Here is a 27217-nt window from a genome sequence, read left to right as displayed (position 1 = left end):
CATCTACAAAGATCAGAGCAATCCAAACCTCAAATTGCCGCTTCTGTGACGAGGAGAGAGAAACATCAGAACACATCCTCTGCTATTGCAGTGCACTCACCCAACGTAGGTTCAAAGTTCTCAGCAAGCCCTTTTAGGGCCTGCTGACATATGGATCTTATCCCCAAGGACGTGGTTGGCTTCATAAAGCTAGTCTCGCCAGAATGGGGGAGTCACATACTGTAACTCAGGATCTCTATTCATCAATAATAGATGGTCTTGAGTTCAGTCGATACCAAGGTATCTCAGTGACAAACATGTTACTGAGATAACTTGCGTATTTCACAGTAAAAGGGTATATCACAATAGTCCTAAAATCTGGACGCAGTGATCTTCACCCGACTAAAAAAAAAAAAAAAAAATATAGATGATAGGTATAGCATAAGTAGCAATAGGTTCATAGTATATTTTTGTAATTTAGGATTGTTTAGAATAAGGTAATTCGCACTTACGTTCACTTCCCCTAGTGTAATTCCCGAAGGGTCTTAGAAATTCCGGCGTAGTAGATATTGATTGGCAGCTGTAAGCATTGCTTATTTAGTTTCTAAGCTAATTTTGTAGTTCACACTATCTTACCGGTTCTGATTCGGTTTCAGAAAAAAATAGGTTAGATGCATTCTTCAACGTTAAGTTATACGGTAGTTTAGGCAGTAATTATAAGAAAATCAGTTAGTTTTAATCTGTGGTTTTAGGTACACATTTGTGACGAATTTAAACTACCTGTTATAATTAAATTTACTTAGAATAATAATTAGATTTCTAGGCTCTTCAATTTGGTGTCAGCGACAGGGGATCCCGTAGCGTAGTTGGCTACACGTTCGCCTCATAAGCGAATGGTCATGGGTTCGATTCCCAGCCCCTCCACCAAACCCTTGTCAGTCACCAGAAGCGCAGTCCGTACGGAGGCATTTTGGGGAACGCGCCTCACCGACACGGCTGCCTGATGACCACTGACAAAACTGTTCTTCTCGGAGGCATTCCTCCAACGTTCTTCAATTAATGGCAGCCGAACAAAGCAACGATCACTGGATTCACCACATGGACAAATGAACACAATGGACTCACGATGATATGAACTGGCAACGATAATAACAACGAATTATGGACATCTAAAAATAGATTTTGTGTTGACTCTGTATTTCAGAGTATCACAGTAGATCACGGCACATTAGCGGTTAAGAACACAGAGTGCCTACCAAATAAATATACGAAAAAAACCCAGATTAATCCACCTAGCAGTGATGGAGCCTTTCTCGTGAGTTATAAAAATAGTATTTTAGCCATAACTTTTGAGCCCATAATCCGATATAACCGGATTCCGCGTCGAATGCAACTTGTTGCGAGCAAATCGGTTAAGGATAAGTGCCTAAAAAATGAGAGAGAAATTTTCACGCGCTTGTTTTTGGTATAAAAAAATTGGATTTTGGCCATAACTTCTGAGCCCATGGTCCGATCTGGCCAATTTTCAATAGGAAACAATGGGACAGCACTATGCGTCGAATGCAACTTGTTGCGAGCAAATCGGTAAAGGATAAGTGCCTGAAAAATGAGTGACAGTTTTGCGCACACACACACATACATACATACACACAGACATCACCTCAATTCGTCGATCGGTATATAACACTATGGGTCTCCGGGCCTCCTATAAAAGTTCATTTTCGGAGCGAACATATACCCGAATAGAAAATACAATCCAGTTTTCCGCGAGCGGTAATGGCCGCCAGCTTGCTTGCGGTTCAGTCTCTGATTTGACGTGTCTGGAGGTCAAATGCACCCACCGCTCCGAGCATTCTGACCAATGTAGCATATAAGAAGGTGCTGATTCAGTGAATTCAAGCCTTCTTATATACCACATTGATCAAAATGCTCGAATGGTGGGTGCAGTTGACCTCCAGAAATGTCAAATCAGAGACTAACCCGCAGGCAAGCTGGCGGCCATTACCGCTCGCGGAAAACTGGATAGAATTACATTAAAATATCATAAAATTACAATACATTTTATTTATGAACAACCAATTCTATTGTTCGTCTATTGTACCAATTAATTTTCCTTATTGTTGTTCCAATAAACGTACAATAAAATCTATTGACAGAAAAATTTTGACAATAGAATTACAATAAATTTTATTGTAATTGCAAAAATTTTTTCGAGATATAAACGATTTTTTTATTGTTACGGTAACTAACAACCCCTATTTTCTATTGTAAAACTTCCATTTACAATAGGATTTATGGTGGAAAACAATATTCTTAAGTGTTATTCTATTGTGAGCAACAATAGAGTTTGTTGTAATTACATTTAAATAAGAAAATTATTTTGAGCTTTTTAGTGGAATGTCTTCACTTGTCATTTAAATTTATCTTATTGTTACAATAATTTGTATTGTAATTCTATTGGACATTTTTATTCGGGTAGCCTTTACGTATACTTTGTATACGAGAAAGGCAAAACACCGTGCAGTGCTGCATATTTATTTTATTTTTCCGTATGAATCTCGTCTTAAGTGGGCCTTGCTGCCAGTTCATCAGCATCATATAAACAATTTTGGTCTAAATGCACAATATTGTTGATTCAGTGCAAATCCGAATTATAGCCGCTAACGTAGTTCTGACATTTCATACTTTAAACCTAATTTCGAAGGTGGTGCATGTTTAAAGCATTACCCAATGCTCGTTTTTTTTCATTGACAGATGTATCGTCGCGATTGGGATGACAGTTCGAGTGACTCTGACTGTGAAGCCTGTCACAACAAAAAACGCCGATCCAATTCGATAGCCAATTTGCCTGAGTGTATGTGTACATTCACGGGGGGCGGTGCGAAGGGGCGGTTACCCTCTAATACCTTTCCCGAACTAAATCTATCACATGTTGTACATATGCATAATCAAGTTTCAGACATTTCAGACTCTTTTTTCTCATTTACAGATGTATCGTCGCGATTGGGATGACAGTTCGAGTGACTCTGACTGTGAAGCCTGGCACAACAAAAAACGCCGATCCAAGCGGTCCAGCTCTAAAATCTGTAAGCAGGTGGGCAGATACTCAACGAATGGCAGAGGCTTAATGTTTCGGGACGCTATGGATGAGTGAGTGGCTTTGCAATCTCATAAATACTTCTAGCTCTAATTGATCATTGATTACTACCGTGTCTCGCAGATACTTTTCGCTATTTTACCTCATATCTATCCAATAATCTTTTTCTTGATGTCGAAACGAATCAAATCAAAACTGTCAACAAAACAAATACATAACAGCACTTACCAATTTACCGACTAGCGCCATTGTCGGGGTCTTTCGAACACTTGAGCAAATATAAAAATATAAAACTTTTGTTTCCATTTCATTTTTTTTTATTTATTTATTTTTTCAACACGTTCACTATCACATCCGCTATCAACAACATCTATCTTCAAACTGAGCTTCTGTAACTGACTCACACAGACTCTATTCTCGTCTTTTTTCTCTTTCATTTTAACGCTCACCTTTCTACTTTTTTGACATTACTCTCATTGTGCATAGGGCTGAGTATAGATAGTGGAATATATAGATGAGCGAATATAAATCCTCTGTCTCCAAACGAACTGTCAAACGTGTCTCCAAACGAGCATGACATCACAATTTCAATGGAAATGTTAAGGACTGTGACGCCATAGGCGTGTGTGCATGGTCAAAAAAACCGACTCAGCCACACTGAAAGAAAACGTAAGCTTTGAAGCGTCTTATTTGGCATCCGCCGCAATATCAGAACCACTCAGACCATTTTCGTATGACAAAATTTAACGTATGTCTGTCCATCACAAATGAAGAAGCACGTCAGCTCATAACCGGATGATTTTGTTTTGATTATCATGTGCACCTTCATTTGTTCTTCATACTACACGGTGGTAAATAAAAATCTGTCCAAAATGGAATGTAAAATTCTTTGCTCCAGCCCTACCACGAATATCATACGGAATTGGAATTGATTTTAGTTGTTGGACTCTACAACTTGCCGGATAGATGAAAATTGCCACCATTTTTAAACGCTGCTGCGTACGACTGGATGTGAAGTTTTGTTTCTGGGAATATTCGCGTTGAATAAAATTATATCAGGTAAGAATGGCTGATAAAGTGATTTTCTTTGAATTGAATAATTAACATAGTGTATATGTTTCAACAGAATGATTCGAAGAGTTCGTGTAGTGCTTCGAGACAGCTTCACGATCGGCAGATCGGGGATCATCACGCCGGTATTACGGATGTCCGCGGACATATTAGTTAGCCTAAAGCGAGTGTTCTATCAATCGAAAATAAAAGGTAATTTCTAGTAAATTCCAGTATTTCACTAACAAGCCCTATTGACTTCTATTGATTACTTTCCAGCGATGGCAATTCAAACACGACGAAAATGTGTCCCCGTTTCCGTGTGGGGATTGTCAATTCCTTCCCATGACCGCCGCTTCCATTCCCCGGACATCACCGTTGCCGTCTATTGAATTATTAAGAATATTGGCGCAGAAATATATAGATAAAAAATCCTTCCCCTCGGATATGTTACCTTGCCGCGGTGGGTCGGCTTACGCCTTTAGCACTGATATGGCAACCAAAGACATATCCTGTGGTGGTGGTATCACATGTTGACTATTTTTGTTTGGTGCCGCGTTACATATCTGGCATTGACGCACTAATTTACGGCATATGCATGTAATCCAACGGACATCGTGTCTTGGAGCCTTGAATGGTAGTGCAGTCAGGCAGAGGCCTTTTTCATCAGTGATAATGATGTGAGTTCTCTTCTTTTCGGCAATACTTTTCTGATGCGTTCCCTGTGACGATGAGTCGTAGCCACGCTTACATTTAGCTAGCTAGGTATTATTTATTAAAAAAACAAAGTATTCAAGACATTCGTAGGGAATTGACTGCTGGATTCACTGAGTAGAAGTTTTTTCAAAACTAGGAACGTGGTGCCAGTTTTATTTTGTTATGCCTCACTTCGAAAAGCAATAATAAAAAATACCACACATTATAATGATGGTATATGAACAATCTTATGACGGCTTCATTCACGATAATTTTTACTAATAGTAGGGAATAGGCGTGATGAAGCTTTACTTTGCCACCGAAAAGTGAATCCTATAGCTGACTCATAACTGATCATTAGTACATGATAGATAATGACAGTTAGTTTGGAAACGATCAAGCTACTTATTAGAACATAAAAATAGTAATACCTTGACAAAGGAATAACAATAAAAAAGACTAAATGCACGAACAGTTTCCACTTTTTACAAGACATAACTTACATTGCGTTTGATAGTATTGACACAGGATGAACCAATAATTTAGGCAAACAAAGTAATTCAAGAAACGCATACTTCATACCTTCTGACCATAAAGACAAGAATGACATCGTACAGATCAATATATATGATTCGGCAATTGAGCCTCCAAAATAAACGAAAGATTAAAAAAAAATGTATGTGATTAGGAATGAGATAATGGGAGAGAGTATCTATTAGAGTTGTAAATGTAATGTCTTTTGAGCCAGTTCAACAGTGTCTTAATGGACGACATGATCCTTGTACGGCTGGGAAACTGCTTCAAACGTTATTAACACTTCATTTTTTATAAATCGGGGATTGAACACTTTCTTATACTTGATAAAAAAAAAACTTCCGGCTCAGTTTCTACGATGAAGCATTGGCAACATGTTCCATGTGAGTCGAATAAACTGCTTCGGTCGATTTTGAGCGCGTACAATGACAATAGACGTCTAAATAGCATAAAAACTGACAAAATAGTTTGATTCTGACAAGAAAATGACAAAAATGACTTTAAACTATAACGATGTTAGTTAGCATGAGACCTGTCTGACTATTTATGAACGTAATTCCCTCTGATTCAGTTGCAACAGCGTCTTCTTGGACGACATGTTCCGTGTACGGCTGGCAAACTGCTTCGAAAGGAATTATGCAACGGTATCATCAAAGGCCTGGTGCAGAGGTTTCTACTCTATTCAGAGTCCCGCCAGTAAACTTTCATAAAAAAAAAAGAAATATATAGATAAAAAATAAATGTTTTTCGAAGTTTTTTTTATTCTCCTGACTAGCTGAAATTGCGATTAGAACCAATTTTCTCTCCACGATTCTTCAAACGCCATTATTTTGTTTTTCACCTTTATCTCAGTCGGTTATCGTTTGTTTTGCCCTTCGTTTCCGAATAAAAAATGACTCGGTTACCATATGACTCTCCTATGAATGCTTGTCATCCACCTTCGAAACAATCGAATGAGCATCATCCAGAAACCGAATGATAATCGTTAAAGGGCAGAGGCAATAAGGTTCTACAGCGTCTGTACGTATCCTCAATCTGGTGACAGATTAGTAGTACTTCTTGTTGGAGTCAGGGCCAGCCAACCAATCACGAACTCGACCCTTGTCGGAGTCAGTGGAAAGTACTACTGAACTGTCAAAAAAGTTCATTCGACGAGGACCGAATTCATTCGTGACGTCATGCTACAGAACCTAATACGCGTATCAGTCGTTTTAGGGTGGAAGCTTCGGTTCAGTGCACGCTTTCGCTCATCTATAGATTCTACTCTCTATAGACTTATGCAGGGGTTCATCGAATTCACTCACCCGATGGATTTTGACATTTGAGCGGGTCGTTTTCTCGAACAAAAGTTCATTTTGCGTTCATTATGCGACCCGCTCAAACGTCATAATTTCTTGGGGGAGTTCATTTTGCGTTAGTCTATAGGTCATTGCGCGCGACAAACCTAACCTCACTATTTTGACAGGTACTGGTCCTGTTGTTTACGTTTCGGACTTAGAATTTTTTTTATCCAAATTAAATCTGCATATTGAACGATGTTGAAGACATTATGTACATTCCGCATTCAAATATTGGTAATTATCGATAAGTTTAGGTAATTATCGATCAGAAAATCCAAAGAATCATAGAAGAATCTCAAAATTAATATAAAGTCGTCTGTAAACAACAGGACCAGTACCTGTCAAAAGTCGTGCGTGACGTCACTGTGCAATGGAGTATAGGGCTGGGATTTATAATGCACTGTTATAATTGTTTATACAGATTGCGAGTTATTTAAAGTAGTGTTTATAAATCCAAATATTGGAATTTTATTTAATTTTAATATTTTCATCTCAATCCTACAGTAATGAGCTTCTTACCTAGTAAAGATTTTTTTTCAAGTCGCGGTCTGTTCTGCAGCGTCTGTTTGTAACCTTAATCTGGTGAAAGAGTTGGTTTTAAAAATAGATTGTGAGAGTTGGGCTATGTCATAGTGTTGGAAATTCGATCTCATCAGTAGCCTTCTGAACTGCGGAGGACGATGGATGTCCTTCGTACCTTAGTAGGGAGAGCACCTATCTAGCGTACTGGTTTCGTGGGATCAAACCCCACCGAAGGAAGTGGTTACCCTCTAATACATTTTCGAATTAAATCTTTCACATGTAGTGAAATTGCCCACATCGAGTTTCAGACACAGTGGAAAATATCTCCATGACGACTTATCGCATTATCTAATTTACATTTTTGAGGAAGAGTGTCGTTTTTCTCAAAATACGGCAAGGCATCTGTGCTGCCTATGATCGCACATTTGTAACATTTGCATTTTTGCCGATTTTGAGATAAGCTCATGAGTCATCTACGGCCTTTGAAAGCGTTTCAGACGGGAATAGAGGATGTTGTCATATTATATCATTTTGATTTAATTCATTCATATCTTTATTTTACCACAGATAACAGATATTGAGGCTGGCATCCGAAACGTGTGTAAACATCGGCAACCGTTAATTCAAATGTATTTTAAATTGTAACCGAGTTTAGCAATCGATTGGAGATGGCGCAAGGATCATAGTTATTGAAAACGCAGCCCGAATGCGGCTGTCAAATCCATTGGCTGCGTTCGACGGTTGTTAACCAGCTGCGTCCGTATGTACTGCCGCAATCAGTTGAGTAGATGGCAGTAGTGGGTCAACGTATATCAATTCAAAAGTTTACACAGGATTTTCAATAAAATTTGTTCTAGCTTAAATATCTGTTATCTGTGATTTTACTTTCTTCGATTTTGTTTAATTTTTTTTTAATTCATTGCAGCACAGCAGCTCCACGTCTGTATCGTCATCTAGAGCAGACCGTAAGTAAACATTTATAAGAATTTAAAATAGCATAGCATAGCTAGAGGCCTGAATAAGAGAAACGCGGATAGGTATGTGCCGCCAATCGAACCGTCAAAAAACAGCAGCCAATCGAGCAGGAGACCTGTCAAGCAGCCAAAATGTTGGCTCAAATACTGAAAACGGCTAAATTTGTTTTTATGCCATTTTTAAATAAACAAATTTGAATGCAGTTTGCAATAATATATGCAAGTGATTTATAGATTCTGAAATGAAATTGCATTGTTTAATGGATTCTATTCCCATGTGATGTGGACACAATCAATAGCGGATTGTGAGATTTTATCTACATAAACCATTTCTTCCTTTTCATGTGTTGCTCTTTGATGAAGAAGATTGATTGCAGTGTTGGCAGAGTCATATTTTCTATCCGCGTTTCTCTTATTCAGGCCTCTAAGCATAGCCTAACTGATCGCACACCGTCCTGGGTTGGCGGCGATAGAGACGTTAGATGCGCCAGAAAACCAACCTGGGACTTGACATGTTTTTCATTCAACGACCTCTTTGTTCAACACCTGGCCAGGTCCTTACGATCAGTGGGAATATGGGTAGGAAATGTTGGTTAGATACCTACTTAAGAAGATGCGGAGAACCCTGCCCCACTTTGCCCCTAAATGTGCAGTTAATGTCAAAATGCTTATTTTTGAACCGAAAATCGTCAATAACTTCGTCAATATTGAAAATATAAAGAAACTGTCTTCGAAAGGTTCATGTTTTTTATCGCGACGGATATCTTTGTAGAACATTTGAAAAATCGTGAAAAACCTGATTTTTGATGATCGTTCATAGATAGAAATAAAGTTTATATAACAAAATTTTTCGTAGAAACTTTGGAGGAAAGAGAATTTTCATTTCACTTTTAGGGGGATCGATAAAAAAAATCCAAAATATGGAGCTTAACATATTGAAACATTTCTCCGAAGTCACTTAGCCCTAAAATCAACTTTTCAAGGTCAAAATATTTTCGATCACGGATTCCTGGGTTAGGAAGCACTGTGGAGTAGTTTCAGTCGCACTTGCTAAACTAAAAACATCACTGTACGCTGTGTCGAAAATAAGCATCCAATCATTTTAATTATGTATCATGACGTAATAATATCATATAGGGGGTGGGTTCTAGCGGTTGACCTATTTATATACATAAAAATGAATTTCTTTCTGTCTGAACCTTATAGACTGCGAAACTACTGAACCGATCGGCGTGAAATTTTGTATGCAGAGGTTTTTGGGGCCGGGGAAGGTTCTTGAGATGGTTCGAGACCCATCTCTCCTTAGAAAAGGGGGCTCCCATACAAATTTAACATCAAATTTTTCATAACTCGAGAATTAATCAGAGAATAAATCAATTTTAGGCGAAACGTGCGGTAAGACGCGCGGCTACAAAGCAAGACATTGATCTTATGGAACGCAAATAGTGACGTCACTAATTGCGTTGCATAAGATCAGCGGGAGAGTGAAAGAGACAACTAGTGGCACGCAGCGCTGATCTGCGTCACCTTAGTAAAGTCTAGCTCCTTGGAGTTCGATTCCCGGTGCCGGTCTAGACAATTTTCGGATTGGAAATTGTCTCGACTTCCCTGGGCATAAAAGTATCATCGTGTTAGCCTCATGATATACGAATGCAAAAATGGTAGCTAAAAACGTAGCATTATGCTACGTTTCGACAGGGGAAGTGAATTGAACAACTCAGTTGAATTCAATTGACTTGCCAAAAGTTGAACATGTTCAACTTTCTTTTCGTTCAAGTGAATTAAATTAAGGTGTTTACACGTTCAATTCGCGTTCGATTCAAGCGACTTGCTCAATTCACTTGCCTTGTCTAAACGTAGTCGAAATACGTATCTGTCAAAGATACAATAGAGTAGTGGAATTAAATAGAATAGTACAAACTACGTATGACAAGTGAATACATTTCACTAAAAGTTAAAAAAAAAAAATTTATCCCATCGTTTTTTTTTCAGTCCATTGGGATTGGTTACCAACAAGGCATAACTGGCATGAATGCTCAATTCAACTACCATAGCTCAAATCTGTCGGAAATGATGTCCGGTGAAAAAATGTAAGTAGCTTTCCAGTCTCATAGATACTTCCAAGTTCTAAATGATTACTGATTCTGTTATTTACCATTGTTTGCAGGATTAATAACTACTTATGTTACAAGTAACTAAATCTATCCCGAAAATTAACGCACAGCACTAGAAAATGAACATACAAAGAGGATTCTAACAATACCAGAAAAGCCAAATACCCAAGTAACATTTAAAGTTTTAGTCCGCTCTAGGAATGGGTTTCAAGATCAATTTATAAAATCTAACAATAAAACCTCAAAATGTTGCTTTAAAAAAAGAGAAACAATTGTATTAATAAATCTTTGATAATATAATGTATAATAAATGTATAATAAATGTATAATAAATAATAAATGTAAATGTATAATAAATCTTTGCAGAAGAATAATATCAAAATGGATTGTTGATGAAAATTATGATGATGACAACAAAATAATATTTTATTACAGGTTGTGTTTTCGTTGTTGTGTTGAAAAGTTGTAGTGTTGAAAAGAAGTGCGCTTCCGATTTTATGGTCAAAAGTTGTGAAAAAATAAGGTTGAACACCACACGCCGGCAATATAACGTAGTTCAGGGAAATAAATCGAAAATATTTATTACCACAACAACATCTAGGATGTCCACTAAATCAATTAGTATTTTTGCCCAAATTAATAAATAATAATATTATTTATCCGAAAAAGTATGATACGCGGTGAAAATTTCGTTAAATCATGAATTTCAGCGATATATTCCACTGACTGCGAAATGCTTTTCCATTTTCAATATGGCCATCATGGAATTTGATAAGAAAAATGTTGCTTTTATTGAACACCGTCATAAACTCTTCACAATACAAACATTCTTATGGGTGTAATTCATTTGACCACATTATGACCACAAATTGTAGCTTTATTCGAGCGTTGAAAATTTGATTTATTACGCTCTTCATCACTAACATAGATCTGTTCATATGGTCAATAGGCATTTGACGTTTGAAGCTTTTTCCAGCAGATTTATTAGAGGTTTATTGATAACAATAAGTTACATCATCTATTTATCGACTTCAAAGCCGCATATGATACAATCGATCGGGACCAGCTATGGCAGCTAATGCACGAAAACGGATTTCCGGATAAACTGATACGGTTGATCAAGGCGACGATGGATCGGGTGATGTGCGTAGTTCGAGTTTCAGGGGCATTCTCGAGTCCCTTCGAAACCCGTAGAGGGTTACGGCAAGGTGATGGTCTTTCGTGTCTGCTATTCAACATCGCTTTGGAGGGAGTAATACGAAGGGCAGGGATTGACACGAGTGGTACGATTTTCACGAAGTCCGTCCAGTTATTTGGTTTCGCCGACGACATTGATATCATGGCACGTAACTTTGCGAGGATGGAGGAAGCCTACATCAGACTGAAAAGCGAAACTAAACGGATTGGACTAGTCATCAACACGTCGAAGACGAAGTACATGATAGGAAGAGGCTCAAGAGAGGTCAATGTGAGCCACCCACCACGAGTTTCTATCGGTGGTGACGAAATCGAGGTGGTTGAAGAATTCGTGTACTTGGGCTCACTGGTGACCGCCGATAACGATACCAGCAGAGAAATTCGGAGACGCATAGTGGCTGGAAATCGTACGTACTTTGGACTCCGCAAGACGCTTCGATCGAATAGAGTTCGCCGCCGTACCAAACTGACTATCTACAAAACGCTTATAAGACCGGTAGTTCTCTACGGACGGAGGACCAACGCGCACTGGGAGTTTTCGAAAGGAAAGTGTTGCGTACCATCTATGGTGGGTTGCAGATGGCGGACGGTACGTGGAGGAGGCGAATGAACCACGAGTTGCATCAGCTGTTGGGAGAACCATCCATCGTTCACACCGCGAAAATCGGAAGACTGCGGTGGGCCGGGCACGTAGCCAGAATGTCGGACAGTAATCCGGTGAAAATGGTTCTCGACAACGATCCGACGGGAACAAGAAGGCGAGGTGCACAGCGGGCAAGGTGGATCGATCAGGTGGAGGACGACTTGCGGACCCTCCGCAGACTGCGTGGTTGGCGAAGTGCAGCCATGAACCGAGCTGAATGGAGAAGCATTGACGCTTGTCAAAACGCCCCAATTAGGTTCTGCAGCGTCTGTACGTAACCTCAATCTAGTGACAGATTAGTAGTACTTCTTGTTGGAGTCAGGGCCAGCCAACCAATCACGAGCTCGACCCTTGTCGGAGTCAGTGGAAAGTACTACTGAACTGTCAAAAGTTCAATCGACGAGGACCGAATTCATTCGTGACGTCATGCTACAGAACCTAATTAGGTTCTGCAGCATGACGTCACGAATGAATTCGGTCCTCGTCAAATGAACTTTTTTGACAGTTCAGTAGTACTTTCCACTGACTCCGACGAGGACTCCGACAAGGTTCGAGTTCGTGATTGGTTGGCTGCCCCCGAGTCCAACGCGAAGTACTACTAATCTGTCATCAGTTTGAGGTTAGATACAGACGCTGCAGAACCTAATTAGCGAACGGCATTGTTGTTGTATTGTTTAATTAAGGGGATTCCAACAATACCAGGAATCTTTTTTTTTCAGTCTTCATTTAGGTGTTTTGGAAATTTCTAATATTAAGTTCAACTCCAAAGTTAAATATCCATTTTGTATAAAACATGTATATTGTTCAATTAATAAAATACAATTTGTTAAAAACTTGCTTCTCTGATTGTTGCCCGCTTTATAGTCCGATAAAACCCCTCGACAAGCCCTTTCAGGACGACTTTTTCATCAGATTTGAGGTTTTTTACTGGATCCTGCCAAAATTAGTATAGAAAGAAAAATAACTAAGAAGCCGTTGAAATTTTTTTTCGGATGTTCTAGGCCATCTATACTATTCTGAAGTACATGTTTTCGAATACTGTCTGAAATCTTAAACAAAATGTTTTAAATGGAGAAATATGTCCAGGAATAACTAAATATGTGATCAAAAGATATGAAATTATCGAGTTCTGAATAAACGTTGTAACCAAAGTTTCTGATCATTAAGTTGCGCAAAAAGGATCTTCTTACACTTATTCTGAATGTTGCTCTTGTTACTATGTTGGCAACTTTCATTTTTCCGTCTAAGACCAGTTTTGTACTCTCCATTTAATTCCACCAATTATTTCGATATCTTTACAGATACAGTGAGTCCAAAAAGTATTCGTCTAGCTGTATGTTTTCTAGAAAATGTCAAAGATAGAATCTAGTAAGCTAAAAAAAATAAAACTATCGATTACATTCCAATGGAGTTAAATTGGATTTATATCTGGGATCTGAGGAGGCGTTTTGAGTTGATTGGGTTGATTAGAGTAGCTACAGCTTAGTACTTTGGGCTGTATGCTTGAGGTAATTATCACCCCGTAAGATGTATGTTCCCTGTAAGCCCAATTTCTCAGCACTGGCGTTCAAATTTTCTTTCAAAATGCGGATGAACATTTTGTGATACATAATTCCTTCAATAATGTGAAATTTTCCCACACCGGTTGCGCTCAAGCACCTCAGAGACCATGACGGAGCCCCCACCATGCTTTACTGCTCAAAAGAGATTCTGCGGCTGTATCTCAATATTCCTTTTCCGCCATACCATACATCGCCCATTTGATCCAAATATGATGTACTTGCTTTCGTCAGTTAACATGACTTGATTCCGAAAGTCATCCTTCTTCCAGCGATATTTTTAGCGGAAATCGAGAGTGTTTTTGTTCCGTGATACTCGCCCATTATACCCATACTTTTCACAGGTATTTCTGTTCGTATTGGTTCATATCTGAGCACTTCTTCTCTCCAACTCACTTGCCTATATGGGTGAACTTGTTTTAAAGGATTTTTTTTTATTTTCCGCACAATAAATCGCTCATCGTTATCGCTGACGACCACTCTGTTATTTGTTTTGATAGATTTTTGTGGCGCTGATGCGATCAATTACCAATTAAATGGTTGAATTCTTGCTACCCTTGGTCTACCCACATTTCTTGCAAAGTCAAAAGCCAACTTGCACTAATTATGCAGGCGTAGAATAAGTTTTTTTTTTCATTTGGACTCATCTTTTTACTTTTCCCACCCACGGTGCTTCTATTTCCCGCGCCAAGTTTAAAGAAAACAAAAACATTATTTGATCTGTCATTGAATATTGACAAAAATGTTGCTAGACATCACTAGAGTGTGCTAGTGTAACTACATGCGAATAAAACTTGTCATAAGACGAGTTTGTACAATCCCATTGAATTCCACCACTTAATTGTATCTTGACAGATACGTATTTCGACCTCAACAGTAAGACCGTCTTCAGTGTCTCGTACTTGACTCGACTACATTCCACTAAAAAGAGCTTAAAATATTGTTTCTGAACTTTCATTTGTGTTAAACCCTTCAAGTGACTTGAAGACTTCTAAAACTTTTTAATTCGATAACCAAGTCACCCACAGAGTGAAAACACGTGAGCTTCTTGTTGCTGCTTTATTAGGGGGTGTATTGAAGTGTTTTGAAACTGTTTCTAGAACAAATCTAATACCGTGGACCCCCGGTAATATGACCGCTTTTAATCTGAACACTTTTTAATTTGAACCCCGTTGGTTTGAACATCGTTCAAATTAAAAATGGTTCAAACGTCATTTAGCACGTGGAATCGAGAGAAGATGAATAAAAAATCGTGAAACGGAACGCAGAATCAAAACAAACCAGCAAAGAGAGCGGCCAGAAACCAGTTTTTCTGATGCAAATAGAGTAACCAGAAGTTCAAATTAAAAATGAACCCCGTTAATTTGAATGAGGTACCGTTCTAATTATCGGGGGTCCACGGTACATTTCAATTCTTGCGTTTTAATTCGTCATAATAATCATTATGCGATAACAATACTTCCGCCTTACCAACAAGCATTTGTTTACTTTGCTCAAAAGGTAGACGGTTTGACAGTTCAATAAGGATTTGGTCCGATACGTGAATTAAAATCGAATTAAACTTAAAAGTGACAGTTCGCAAATTATGAAATCCCCCGCTCATAAGAATGGCTGGTGCTACCCAGCAAGACCAACAGAACATCTATCAAAAATGATTCAATATCTGTCAAAAGTAATCTTGCTCTGCGAGCAGGGTTATTTGGAAATTTTTGAACTGTCACTTTTAAGTTTAATTCGATTTTGATTCACGAATCGGACCAAAGCCTAAGTAGATTTGGCTTGAAGCCACTACACTGATAATAATCTTGTGGTAAATCTACCAACAGATATCTGTTTAGCTTTACCATGCCACAAAATGGTAATGTTGATATTAAAATAATTTTGAGATTACTATAATTCAGTCAACCATACTATGGAATGACAGCTGGGCAACTATATTAGTGTTGACCACATATTCTGTAGTTAGGAATACTATTTCATTGCAATTTTGACTATGTTAATCCAAAGTTATAGTTAAAGATACATTCAGAAAATCAAGAAACAGAAAATCGCAATTTCTTCCACCATTATTACGTCAGCCACTTTTCATTTCATGTTGTAATTGTGAATAGGGTAAGACACCCACAAATCGCCCTCCCCCCAGTTTTCGCCCGCCTATTTTAAAATCTTCATTTCTCGTAAACTAGTTGTTGAAAACAGTATCAGTTAAAGTTTTTCCATACAAGCATCAGTAAATTATGAAAAAACCTGAACTTTAACTGTTTCCAACAACTAGTTTTCGAGAAATGAAGGTTTTAAAAGAGGTGGGCGAAAACTGGGGGGAGGGCGATTTCTGGGTGTCTTACCCTAGCAAGGTAAGTGATTTCTTTGGAGATTTTTATGCATGCATCCATATAATTTCTGATGTGAAACAATATTCCGTGATGCAAGAACCTTCAGAAAAAGTACTTCCACCTCGACTACCGCAGGATTTGACGGTGCTGCTGGCTCTGGTCGACCCGATCTACAGTTTGTTCGAGCGCTGGTAAAGTCACTCAGACTCTGGAGAACCGAAACCAATCTGCTAAAGAGCACAGAAAGCCGGTTGTGACGATAATAACGATTCTTATTTCTTACGATACTTGTGGAAAGATGGAAGAGTCTAATACTAGCAGGCTGCGACTTATGCGCTTCGAACTTCAAATTAAGATGCCGGTGAGTATTTAACACCTCATCTATAGTCGCAACAAATCCGAAAACATAATTAATTTGTCCAACCCAATGATAACATAATTGTTTTTTTTTTCTTCAGCGGCGTCAGGACAACCGGACGGAAGTATCCTTTATCGGAGTCAGTCGAGGAACACTGGAACTGGCACGTACCGAGATACACCGGCAGGTATACCAGTATAAAATTTGAAATGAATATGCAATTGTGAGACATAACTTCAATAAGCTTTTAGAGCATAATGCTGTGTATAATTCTCACTATAAATTGATGCCTAATAAAGTTATCTATTTCAATGATCTTGTTGTTAATATTTAATGAGTACTTTCGCTGGTGATCGTTGTTGTGAAAATGATGTGGTTGAATTTACCATGCTAATGTCATCGCGTGCATAGTAAAACCAACAACAACAGTATAGTCAAATCTATTGAGAACGCTCACGCCTATGCTAACGCACTTGACGTCAATACACACAACATCGACTTCAAGGGTGGCTACCTCACCACCCGTCGATCGCAAGCTATGATAGTAACCTAACGGTCCGTATCATAATCTCACGTTGGAGACGAGCACCCCGACAACAACCACCGCGCGTGAACCGCAATGACCTCTATATCTACATACTGAGGTCCCCGCAGCCCACCCGCGACATGTTGGTTGCTTATATTCCGTGTATAGTAGAAAATCGAAAATTTGTTTTCAATAAAATGAAATATCTGCAGTTATCAGACGTCGCAACTCATTTCTGATTAGTGCGCATGATAGTATATCCATGCGTGCATGATGCGCACTACTAATGAAATATTTCAAATTGTCGCGCGGTCCGGTTTGGTGGCGGCCCGACAATACTTTTTAGACTTATGAACGACAATGTATGTTTTTAAAGAGATGAATATATGCAGAAATAACTTCATAAGCTTTGTATTGCCTTTTTTGTGTAACATTGTTTTTGCTCTTGAGCACTCACAATTTTGCTATTTGACTTTCCGTATTTTGTAGTTTGTTTCAGTCAACGACGATCTTGCTGCTTATTCAGAGGTAACAAGATTATCGTGAAGTGAAGTGAAATAGGCAGATAATAAAAAGTCTTCCAAAGTACCTTCAGTAGCAGTGATTTGATGGAATCTGAATTTTAATTCGAAAAATCAATTTAAAACATCTCTCACTTCAACTAACTTTAACGTTATAAAAGTGACAATAATTATAAATAATTGAACATATTATGCATAAGTTTAGAAATTGATGATTACACAACTATTATGCCAAATGACCATTATGCCAAACGGCCATTAGGCCAAACGGCCGTTATGCCAAATGACATTATACCGTCTAAGACGAATTAAGTACTGTCCATTTAATTCCACCAGTTAATTGTCGTTATCTTTGCAGATACGTATTTCGACCACAACTGTGTGGTCGTCTTCAGTGTCTTGTACTTGACTCGACTTGAAGAAAACAATCGCAACTTACACTATTTATATTACGCTAGGTACCTAATCTAATCTTATTTGCCTACTTTATTTACCTATACAGTAAATTACTTTATTGTTTAGGTAGAAACTTGAAGAGCCAAGAGCTGCCATTTCCCTGATCCTTATTCAACAGCGCTGTTTGTACCTGTCGGGGATTTCCAAACTCTCAGCTACATCGAGTTTCCCTGGAGAAGAGACATTTCTTAAGATTTTAATATTTGATGCCGTAATTGGGTGATTTTCCTTATACACATGCTCTGCTACCTTAGATCTAAATTCGTAATGTAATCCCTTATCGTTTTCTCTTTTCGCCTTACTCACTTCCGCCATATGTTCCTTGAACCTTATATCTAATGATCTTTTTGTTTGGCCTACATAGATTTTTTCACATTGGGAACAACTTATCTTATAAACGCCTGCCTTATTCAACATTTCTACTTTATCCTTCGTTGAACCCAATAGAGACTTGAGTTGGTTGCTTCTACTGGAGAATACTAGATCGATGCCGAATTTCCTTAGTCGAGGGCGTAGCTGGTTGGTGATGTGTTTATCATATGGGACCGAAACTCTTCTCAGCGGCTCCTCTATCGGTGTCAGCGTTGTATGTCCATTTCGTCGTAGGGTCCTTTCCTTCTTGTTGATGATCGCTCGTATAGTCCTCTCCTGGTATCCGTTGATCTTCGCTGTTTCCAAGATGTATTGTAGTTCCTTCGTTTTTCCTTCTTCGCTCAGGGGTATCGTCTGCATCCTGTGGATCATGTGATGAAATGCTGCCATTTTATGTTGGTACGAATGGTTCGATGTATATGGGATGACTCTCATGGTGTTCGTGGGCTTCCTGTAGATTTCGAGGCTCAATTTGGAAGCGATAAACAACGTGCATAAGGACATCAAATTTACCTTCGAAGAGGAAAAAGAAGGTAAACTACCTTTCTTGGATCTACTAGTCATCAGGGAAGCAAATACAACATTGAGCCTCGAAATCTACAGGAAGCCCACGAACACCATGAGAGTCATCCCATATACATCGAACCATTCGTACCAACATAAAATGGCAGCATTTCATCACATGATCCACAGGATGCAGACGATACCCCTGAGCGAAGAAGGAAAAACGAAGGAACTACAATACATCTTGGAAACAGCGAAGATCAACGGATACCAGGAGAGGACTATACGAGCGATCATCAACAAGAAGGAAAGGACCCTACGACGAAATGGACATACAACGCTGACACCGATAGAGGAGCCGCTGAGAAGAGTTTCGGTCCCATATGATAAACACATCACCAACCAGCTACGCCCTCGACTAAGGAAATTCGGCATCGATCTAGTATTCTCCAGTAGAAGCAACCAACTCAAGTCTCTATTGGGTTCAACGAAGGATAAAGTAGAAATGTTGAATAAGGCAGGCGTTTATAAGATAAGTTGTTCCCAATGTGAAAAAATCTATGTAGGCCAAACAAAAAGATCATTAGATATAAGGTTCAAGGAACATATGGCGGAAGTGAGTAAGGCGCAAAGCGAAAACGATAAGGGATTACATTACGAATTTAGATCTAAGGTAGCAGAGCATGTGTATAAGGAAAATCACCCAATTACGGCATCAAATATTAAAATCTTAAGAAATGTCTCTTCTCCAGGGAAACTCGATGTAGCTGAGAGTTTGGAAATCCACCGACAGGTACAAACAGCGCTGTTGAATAAGGATCAGGGAAATGGCAGCTCTTGGCTCTTCAAGTTTCTACCTAAACAATAAAGTAATTTACTGTAAAGGTAAATAAAGTAGGCAAATAAGATTAGATTAGGTACCTAGCGTAATATAAATAGTGTAAGTTGCGATTGTTTTCTTCAAGTCGAGTCAAGTACAAGACACTGAAGACGACCACACAGTTGTGATCGAAATACGTATCTGCAAAGATAACGACAATTAACTGGTGGAATTAAATGGACAGTACTTAATTCGTCTTAGACGGTTTAATACATTCCACTAAACGAGCTTAATATATTTTTCTGAAAATGACATTATGCCAAACGACCTTTATGCCAAACGGCCGTATGCCAAACGGCGTTATGCCAAACGACTACAGTGCCCGTTCGATTATTGCAAGACCGATTATTGCAACGCTTTTTAAATGGAAATTCGATTATTGCAACGTGTTGCAATTAAAAAGCAGATAACCGTCACTTTCAGATGTCAAATATCGGTCTGTCATTTTAGGCGGGGGGCTTTCCAATGGTAATGCATAAAATAATTTAAAAGCTAGTTGAAAAAACATCATTTTTTATTTCTCTAAAAATTTGCATTAATAATCACAAAAGCCGTCAAAAATAGATACAAAAATCAACTAATTAAGGATACCAACAGTTTCGTATTTATCTCCGCTAATGTTGTAAGGTATAATTGGAGCAATGCGATAACTACAAGGTAAACAACACTTTACTTCAATTATTAGTTTATTATTGGATTAGACTTTACTTCAATTATTAGATATGTACAATTGAGTTCTCCAAGCGCAGTTTTTCGCACACTAACGTCACTGTATAGGATATATAAAGTAAAAGTGGGTGGTAATCTTGCTGCGGCAAACATATCACGAATACTTTTGGAGGAAGACAGCACACATTGTCAGGAATACAGCGAAGTCACGCACACTTTTATTCATTTGGAGAAGTCAATGTACATATGTATGTATATCTTTTCCGACACAAACATGATCCCTAAATTAAAGAAATATAGAGACATCTGTTATTTTTTATTAAACAACGCTTTGCACTTTTTATTGAAATCGTGGAATCGTGGCAATGATACTGGCTGCACTTGAACTTTTTGCTTGCTTGATATGGATGCAAAAAGTAAACAAGTCGAAATGGAACTGCTTTTGACGGTCCGATTGGAAACAAGATGGCGTCTTCGCCGATCTCTTATTCTAGTATTTCTACCTTTATATAGAGGTTTTGTTCTTCACGTACCTGGAAACTGATAAAGTTGCCACGCCGAATTTCTTCGCAATCATTTCGAACGATTGTTCTCCTTTTTCCGCTTCTTCGATTATTTGCAGCTTCGTCACCAGCATTTTCACCAGAGAACCACACCTTATTGTTGCTGATCGTTTACCATTTTTGGTATCTAAGCCTAAGAAATCGTGAATCATTAAGGAATTATGGAATCTATTATTTATGTACATACCTGCAATCCGTCGACTCGTTGAAACCACTTCGATGGGCACTGATAAAAATAAACATTGATGTGCCCCTTCGCTTTTTTGACATTCGATTTGGTATCTGTCAGTTGTTGCAATTATCGAATGCCATTCGTTAAATGCAATGTAAATATTTTGCAATAATCGAACGGGCACTGTATATGCCAAATGACCACCTACCACCTGCCTACCACCGTGGCAAGCATGTGGTCACGCATTGTGCGAAAACGCGAGCACACGAACAACACGTGTTCTGCCGTTTCCTCTAAACCTGCGCACACCGGACACTCGGGCGAGGCCGAGTGTCCGAACCGGTGTAGGTACTGTCTGAAGCAACCATGGCCTGTAAGGACCTGGGTCAGGTGGAAAGTGATTTCCCCATGACGCCTCTTGACCCACGTACCTATCTCCGGTATCAACCTATGTGTCCAGCTACCCTTAGTGGAACTGTCCCACGCACGCTGCCATTTGACCATTGAGGCCAACCTGACAGTCTTACGGATGCCTCTCGTGCCGCGCATTTCGAAGCACTCTATGTCTTCACCGATAACGATGTCAATAGGCATCGTACCGGTGATGACGCAAAGTGCATCGTGCGACACGGTACGGTACGCGCTCGCAACTCTAAGGCACATGTGCCTATACGTACTTTCTAACTGCGTTCTGTAGCAGTTAATACGCAGGGCAGTGGCCCAAGCTGGCCACCCATACCTCAGTATGGACAGAGCAACGCTAGCCAGAAGCTTGCGCTTGCTGGCATAAACCGCAGAGCTATTGGACATCATCCGGGACAATGCCACTACAGCTGTGGAGGCACGCTTGCAGGCGTAATTGACGTGGATACCAAAGGTGAGCTTATCGTCAATCATTACCCCCAAGAGTTTGATGGAGCGTTCAGAGGTGACCGCGCAGTTGCCTGCCCTTATCACCGCTTGTTGCTCCAAGAGGTGTGTGTATGTGTGTGCACAAAAGCTATAAAAAACATTAGACAACTTTTCGTATAGTAATCTTTCACCGATTTTCTCGCAACAAGTTTAATTCGACAGGGGACAAAGCCTTGTTGATCACTATTGAATTTCATAACGATCGGTATTGCGAAAGAAAAGAAAATGGTACATCGGACCCAGTGGCGTAGCCAGAAAATTGGTCTGGGGGGGTTTTCCGAACATTTTTTTTTCAAAAAAAAAATTCTTCCTAAAATTTTGTCTTTGGGGGGGGTTTTATACCCAAAACAACCCCCGTGGCTACGCCACTGATCGGACCATATAAACCCCATATAAGGTGGATGTCTTAACTTAATGCGAGAAAGGCACCACCAACGCTATATGGATTAATCTGGGTTTTTTTTACGTTTTTATCAACACTAGATTTTGTTAATTACTCCCACATTTCCTAGGTCTGATTAGTGAAGTAGAGTTATACACCAGCCGATCTTGAGACCAAAGAGGTTCTCCAGGCCGAGCTAGCCCTAAAAAGAGGTCTTTGAAGCACCCAGCCTCACACGGTAGGCCGTTGCTTAGCCAAGCTTGCCGAGGCCTTTGTCCTGGCAAGCGACGTGCTGCCCTTCCTAGTAATTACAAGAGAGAGAGGGAGGGGGGGAAGGTTATTTCCATCGATGCAAATACATTTTTACGGCTTCTCCTTCTGACGCGCGCTCGTGATTTTACTGCCGCCGCCAACTTTCTGCTTTCACCTAGCCAGTGTTGTCCTTCACTCAGGGCATAAAATTCTGCTCTTTGATTTTACTCCATTTAAACGATTTTATAGTCTCAACTAAGTAAGTTCAACTAATAGAAAGATATTTGAATTTTCTTAATGGCATGGCAAACTGTCAAAAAAATGCACTCCAGAGCCACAGGAGCGCGCGCACTGAAAATACACTGGAGTGTTTTCACTGGAGTGTATTTTCAGCGCGCACGCTCCTGTGGCTCTGGAGTGCAGTTTTTTGACAGTTTGCCATGACATTTAGAAAATTCAAATATCCTTCTATTAGTTGAACTTACTTAGTTGAGACTATAAAATCGTTTAGATGGAGTAAAATCAAAGAGCAGAATTTTTTGCCTTGAGTGTAGGACAACACTGCACCTAGCGATTATAATTTGCACTTTACACTAAATCGTGACGAATTTTAAAGGCTAAACCTTTGCTTACCTTTTGCGTTTGATTGGAATATCATATATCATTATATGATATATACGTTTCGGGGATAACCCGTCATTTTGTACTTTTTGCCCTTCTCGTACACCAAGGTGTAACAAAAAGGCTATATATTCACTTCCAAGACGATTTTCATTTTGTAATAGAAAGTCCGGAGACCCATAGTGTTATATACCAATCGACTCAGCTCGACGAATTGAGATGATGTTTGCTTTGTGTGTTCGTGTATGTATGTATGTATGTGCGCAAAATAAAACTCACCCATCTTTTAGACACTTATCTTGATCCGATTTGTTTGCAATAAGTTGCATTGGACGGGGAATCCATTGTTTCCTATTGAAAATTGGCCAGATTGGACTATGAGATCAAAAGTTATGGCCAAAATACGATTTATATACAAAAAAAAACACGCTAAGAAATTCTGACTTTTTTTAGTATGTCTGATGTACGAGAAAGACACAAACACCGCTGGATCAATCAGGGTTTTTAGTTTCAATTTTTGTCCACCTTGACCTACTGTGAAACGATTTATATTAGTTTTTTGCTATACATATATCAAAAATTAGTATAGTTGGAAGATACTTCCCCAAGATGGTTCCCTGTAAGGATGTATTTCGATTATTATTTGTACGAGGCTAAGTACTCGGACGTCTTGAAGGCGATGAGGAGTGACGTCAAGCTCGGTGAACTCGGCGCCGACGTACGTCGAATAAGACGTACCCGGATGGGCGAGATGATTCTCGAGCTGAAGCGGGGCGCATCGCAAAAGAGCGCCGCCTACAAGAAGTTGGCGGAAGAAGTCCTAGGCGAGACGGTCAAGGTGAGGGCACTCGCGACGGAGGTGAATCTAAGGGTTATAGACCTGGACGAGATCACTGAAGTCGAAGAGCTCGTCACGGCACTGCGACGACAGTGTGAAGTGGAGACGCCCACCGCAGCCGTTCGGCTACGGGAAGGGACGCAGGTAGCATTGGTTCGGCTATTTGCAGCGGATGCCTGACGAAGGTAGTAAAGTTAGGGAGCGTCAAGGTGGGATGGTCGGTGTGCCTTGTGGGCATATACGAGCAGCCCGAAGTTTGCTTCAAGTGCCTGGAACCGGGCACAAGCAATGGGACTGCAAAGGCCCTGACAGAAGCAATCTCTGCAGACGCTGCGGATTGGAGCGACATAAGGCACAATGCTGCACGAACCCTCCCAATTGTTTTATTTGTTCCAGCAAAACTGTGAACAGCAATCACCCCATGGGGGGTTCGAAGTGCCCGGCGTTTAAGCGTGCTGCAAAATCACAGTACAGGTAACGCAGCTGGCTTGCTCGGCCTCGTCCGAGTGTTTGGTGTGCGCAGGTTTAGAGGAAACGGCGGAACACGTGTTGTTCGTGTACCCACGTTTTCGCGCAATGCGTAACCACATGCTTGCCACATGTGGTCTGGACACCACCCCGGACAACCTAGTTCGGAGGATGTGTAAAGAAAAAGTTGGCTGGAACGCCGTTTTATCGGCTATCGTCCAAATCGTCTCGGAGCTACACAGAAGGTGGCGCGTGGACTCAAGGATGGCTAGTTCAGGCGCAAATAAGACGTGGTCCAAGGGTTCGGAGTCGGCTTCATGGGTCATACAACAATATGGTATCGTCGCTTTCGCGGCGTCGGTCAACCGGGTGGGTTCCGAGCCCGAGGGCGGAAAGGGGTCCTCGTCAAGGCTGGGGCAGGCGTCGGCAAGTCCCTCTGTGTGTTGGCGAATAGACCCTATCGCAGAGAGGTCAATATGGGGTGCACGCGGCATCATCATTCTTGATACCAGTCGTGCAGAGGGAAGCAGGCGTGAAGTCGACCCTTCCCACCTTCCGAGGACATAGGGCGTGGTAAGGCCACCTGGAAAGCCGGCAATGCGCTGGAACGATACCATGGTGTTCTTCTAAAAAAGCGAGTCACGATGTTCGATGCTGCAAGGTCACGCAGCTAACCTCGAGGATGCGTTGTGCACTGGCCCCCCTTTGAAGCATTACTTTCTGGTTGTACCGAAGGGACGATGGGCTTGGCGGCAATGTAAACGGTTTAGCGGGTCGCGGATGTAGTCCTGCCCCCTCGTTTGTGTTGGAGGTGGTCCCTAACCCCGCACTTCCTGGACAACCCAGGATGTCTGATGAGCAGATTCCCCCAGATTGCCTAGGAAGAAAAAAAAAGAAGACGTTCTATCGCCAATCGAGCGTTTTTTAGAGAAGTGTAGAGTATTTTATTAATTGAAGGGAAATAAACTATATGTTTCATACAGATATGGCTATGGCTTTGCTGTTGTTATCCTCTTTTGTATGTTCAGCTTCTCGTACTGTGCGAGAGTTTTGGGATGGATGTAATCACGAATAGCGCAGGCAGTTATTCTTCCTGAAAATAATGGTAAACAACGAAATCAGTAATCATCTAAATCTTGTAGTATCTATGACGTTGGAAAGTGATTTACTTATGAGTACAGTGTCTTATTTCCAGCTGCTTTGAGCTTTTGTATTTGACTTGAGTCACCTGGCCACAGCTGCAGCACTTGAACCGGTAGTCTTTCTTTTCTGTACATCTATAGTGAGCAACTGTATTGGGGAGCTGCTCGTATTTCCATAGGATGAAACCGATTTGTTTCCATTAAGGGTGCTGGTTTGATATGGCATCACATATTGGGGAGCTGAAGTCTGATACTTATACTGGAAATAAAATATCGATTAGAGTTATATGAATGATAAGAGTCGAATCCGGTACTCAAGTAATTTCATGGCCGCGAGAAAATCAAACTTCAAACTGGAAGGATGAGAGGATTCTCTTGTGTGTTGAAGTGGGGGCTGCACTCTCTGACTTTTGTCTACCGACTGAGTAAAATGGTATTGCTATCCATTCTATCGTCATCTAACATATTGTTTAATTCGAATCTCGAAGTTAAATCGTACGTCAGAAATGGAAAGCATTTAAGAAAAAAATGGTATTTTATAACGTGTAATGCAGCGTGTCGGAAGCCTTAATTTTTATTTTCTATATATTTTTAACCACGTAAGTTGAACTGGTACACTGGTACTACTTCTTTTTCAAAACTGAGCTCTCGCCACTCTTCGTTCGTCAATACACGTTATGTCGACAATATCGACTCAACAGTACAATTACTTTCTCTCTCTCTCACGCACTCTCAGAGCGAGAGAGAGAGAGAGAGATCTCACTCATTCTTCACTCAGCGTACACACGGCCAAGCAATTTGACTAACACCGACTTTATTTCTGTACTTTATTTGAATCACCTGGCCAGAGTTGCCGGACTGGAACTGGTAGCCTCCATTAGGGGTGCTGGATTGTTGTTGCATCACATATTGTGGAGCTGAAGTCTGATGCTGATACTGATACTAGAAATAAAATATGGATAAGAGTTGAATGAATGATAAGAGTCGAATTCGGTACTCAAGTAATTTCATGGTCACGAGAAAATCAAACTCCAAACTCGAAGGAAGAGGGGATGTGTACAACTTCACTACAAATGCTCAAACATATTTGGCCAACCTTGACTCCGAACCTATGATTTTTTTCCAATCAAGCCGTCAACTGTCGAACGGTTGTTCGAACGACTCCACACACGGTCAAACAAAGCAGTAACCGAAGCATTCTCTGGGGGGCTGAATCCAAGGTATTTGAGCGTGTGTACGCTCCCAGAGGCATGAAATAATCATCATACCAGACATTTTAGAGCGTCTTAGGGGAAATGTTACACAGTTCTTCTTCTTCGTTGGCATTACATCCCCCACTGGGATATTGCCACCTCGCAGCTTAGTGTTCAATAAGCACTTCCACAGTTATTAACTGCGAGGTTTCTAAGCCAAGTTACCATTTTTGCATTCGTATATCATGAGGCTAACACGACGATACCTTTATGCCCAGGGAAGTCGAGACAATTTCCTATCCGAAAATTGCCTAGACCGGCACCGGGAATCGAACCCAGCCACCCTCAGC

The 27217-nt window shown here is 40.2% G+C and overlaps 2 protein-coding genes and 1 long non-coding RNA gene across 3 annotated transcripts in view; 2 read left to right on the top strand and 1 right to left on the bottom strand.

Moving 5' to 3' along the window:
• The window catches only part of LOC134218077 (uncharacterized), a 241164-nt gene that overhangs the window by 190036 nt on the left and 23911 nt on the right, over positions 1-27217 (top strand). Inside the window, exons 10-11 of the mRNA XM_062696942.1 lie at positions 2969-3129; positions 8144-8183. Of these exons, the coding sequence (XP_062552926.1) occupies positions 2969-3129; positions 8144-8183 (201 nt within the window). The remainder of the gene's footprint in view (positions 1-2968; positions 3130-8143; positions 8184-27217) is intronic.
• The window catches only part of LOC134218078 (uncharacterized), a 74689-nt gene that overhangs the window by 46224 nt on the left and 1248 nt on the right, over positions 1-27217 (bottom strand). Inside the window, exon 3 of the mRNA XM_062696943.1 lies at positions 26515-26616. Coding sequence (XP_062552927.1) covers positions 26515-26616 — 102 coding nt within the window. The remainder of the gene's footprint in view (positions 1-26514; positions 26617-27217) is intronic.
• LOC134214101 (uncharacterized) lies at positions 3825-4540 on the top strand. Its single transcript, XR_009979655.1, has 3 exons — positions 3825-4135; positions 4203-4339; positions 4406-4540. It is a non-coding gene; the product is annotated as an uncharacterized LOC134214101 (long non-coding RNA).

The sequence above is a fragment of the Armigeres subalbatus genome, chromosome 2, assembly GCF_024139115.2.
Source record: "Armigeres subalbatus isolate Guangzhou_Male chromosome 2, GZ_Asu_2, whole genome shotgun sequence".
Taxonomy (NCBI): Eukaryota; Metazoa; Arthropoda; class Insecta; order Diptera; family Culicidae; genus Armigeres; species Armigeres subalbatus.
Note: the sequence above shows the minus strand (reverse complement) of the source record. Positions and strands in the feature narration are given on the sequence as shown.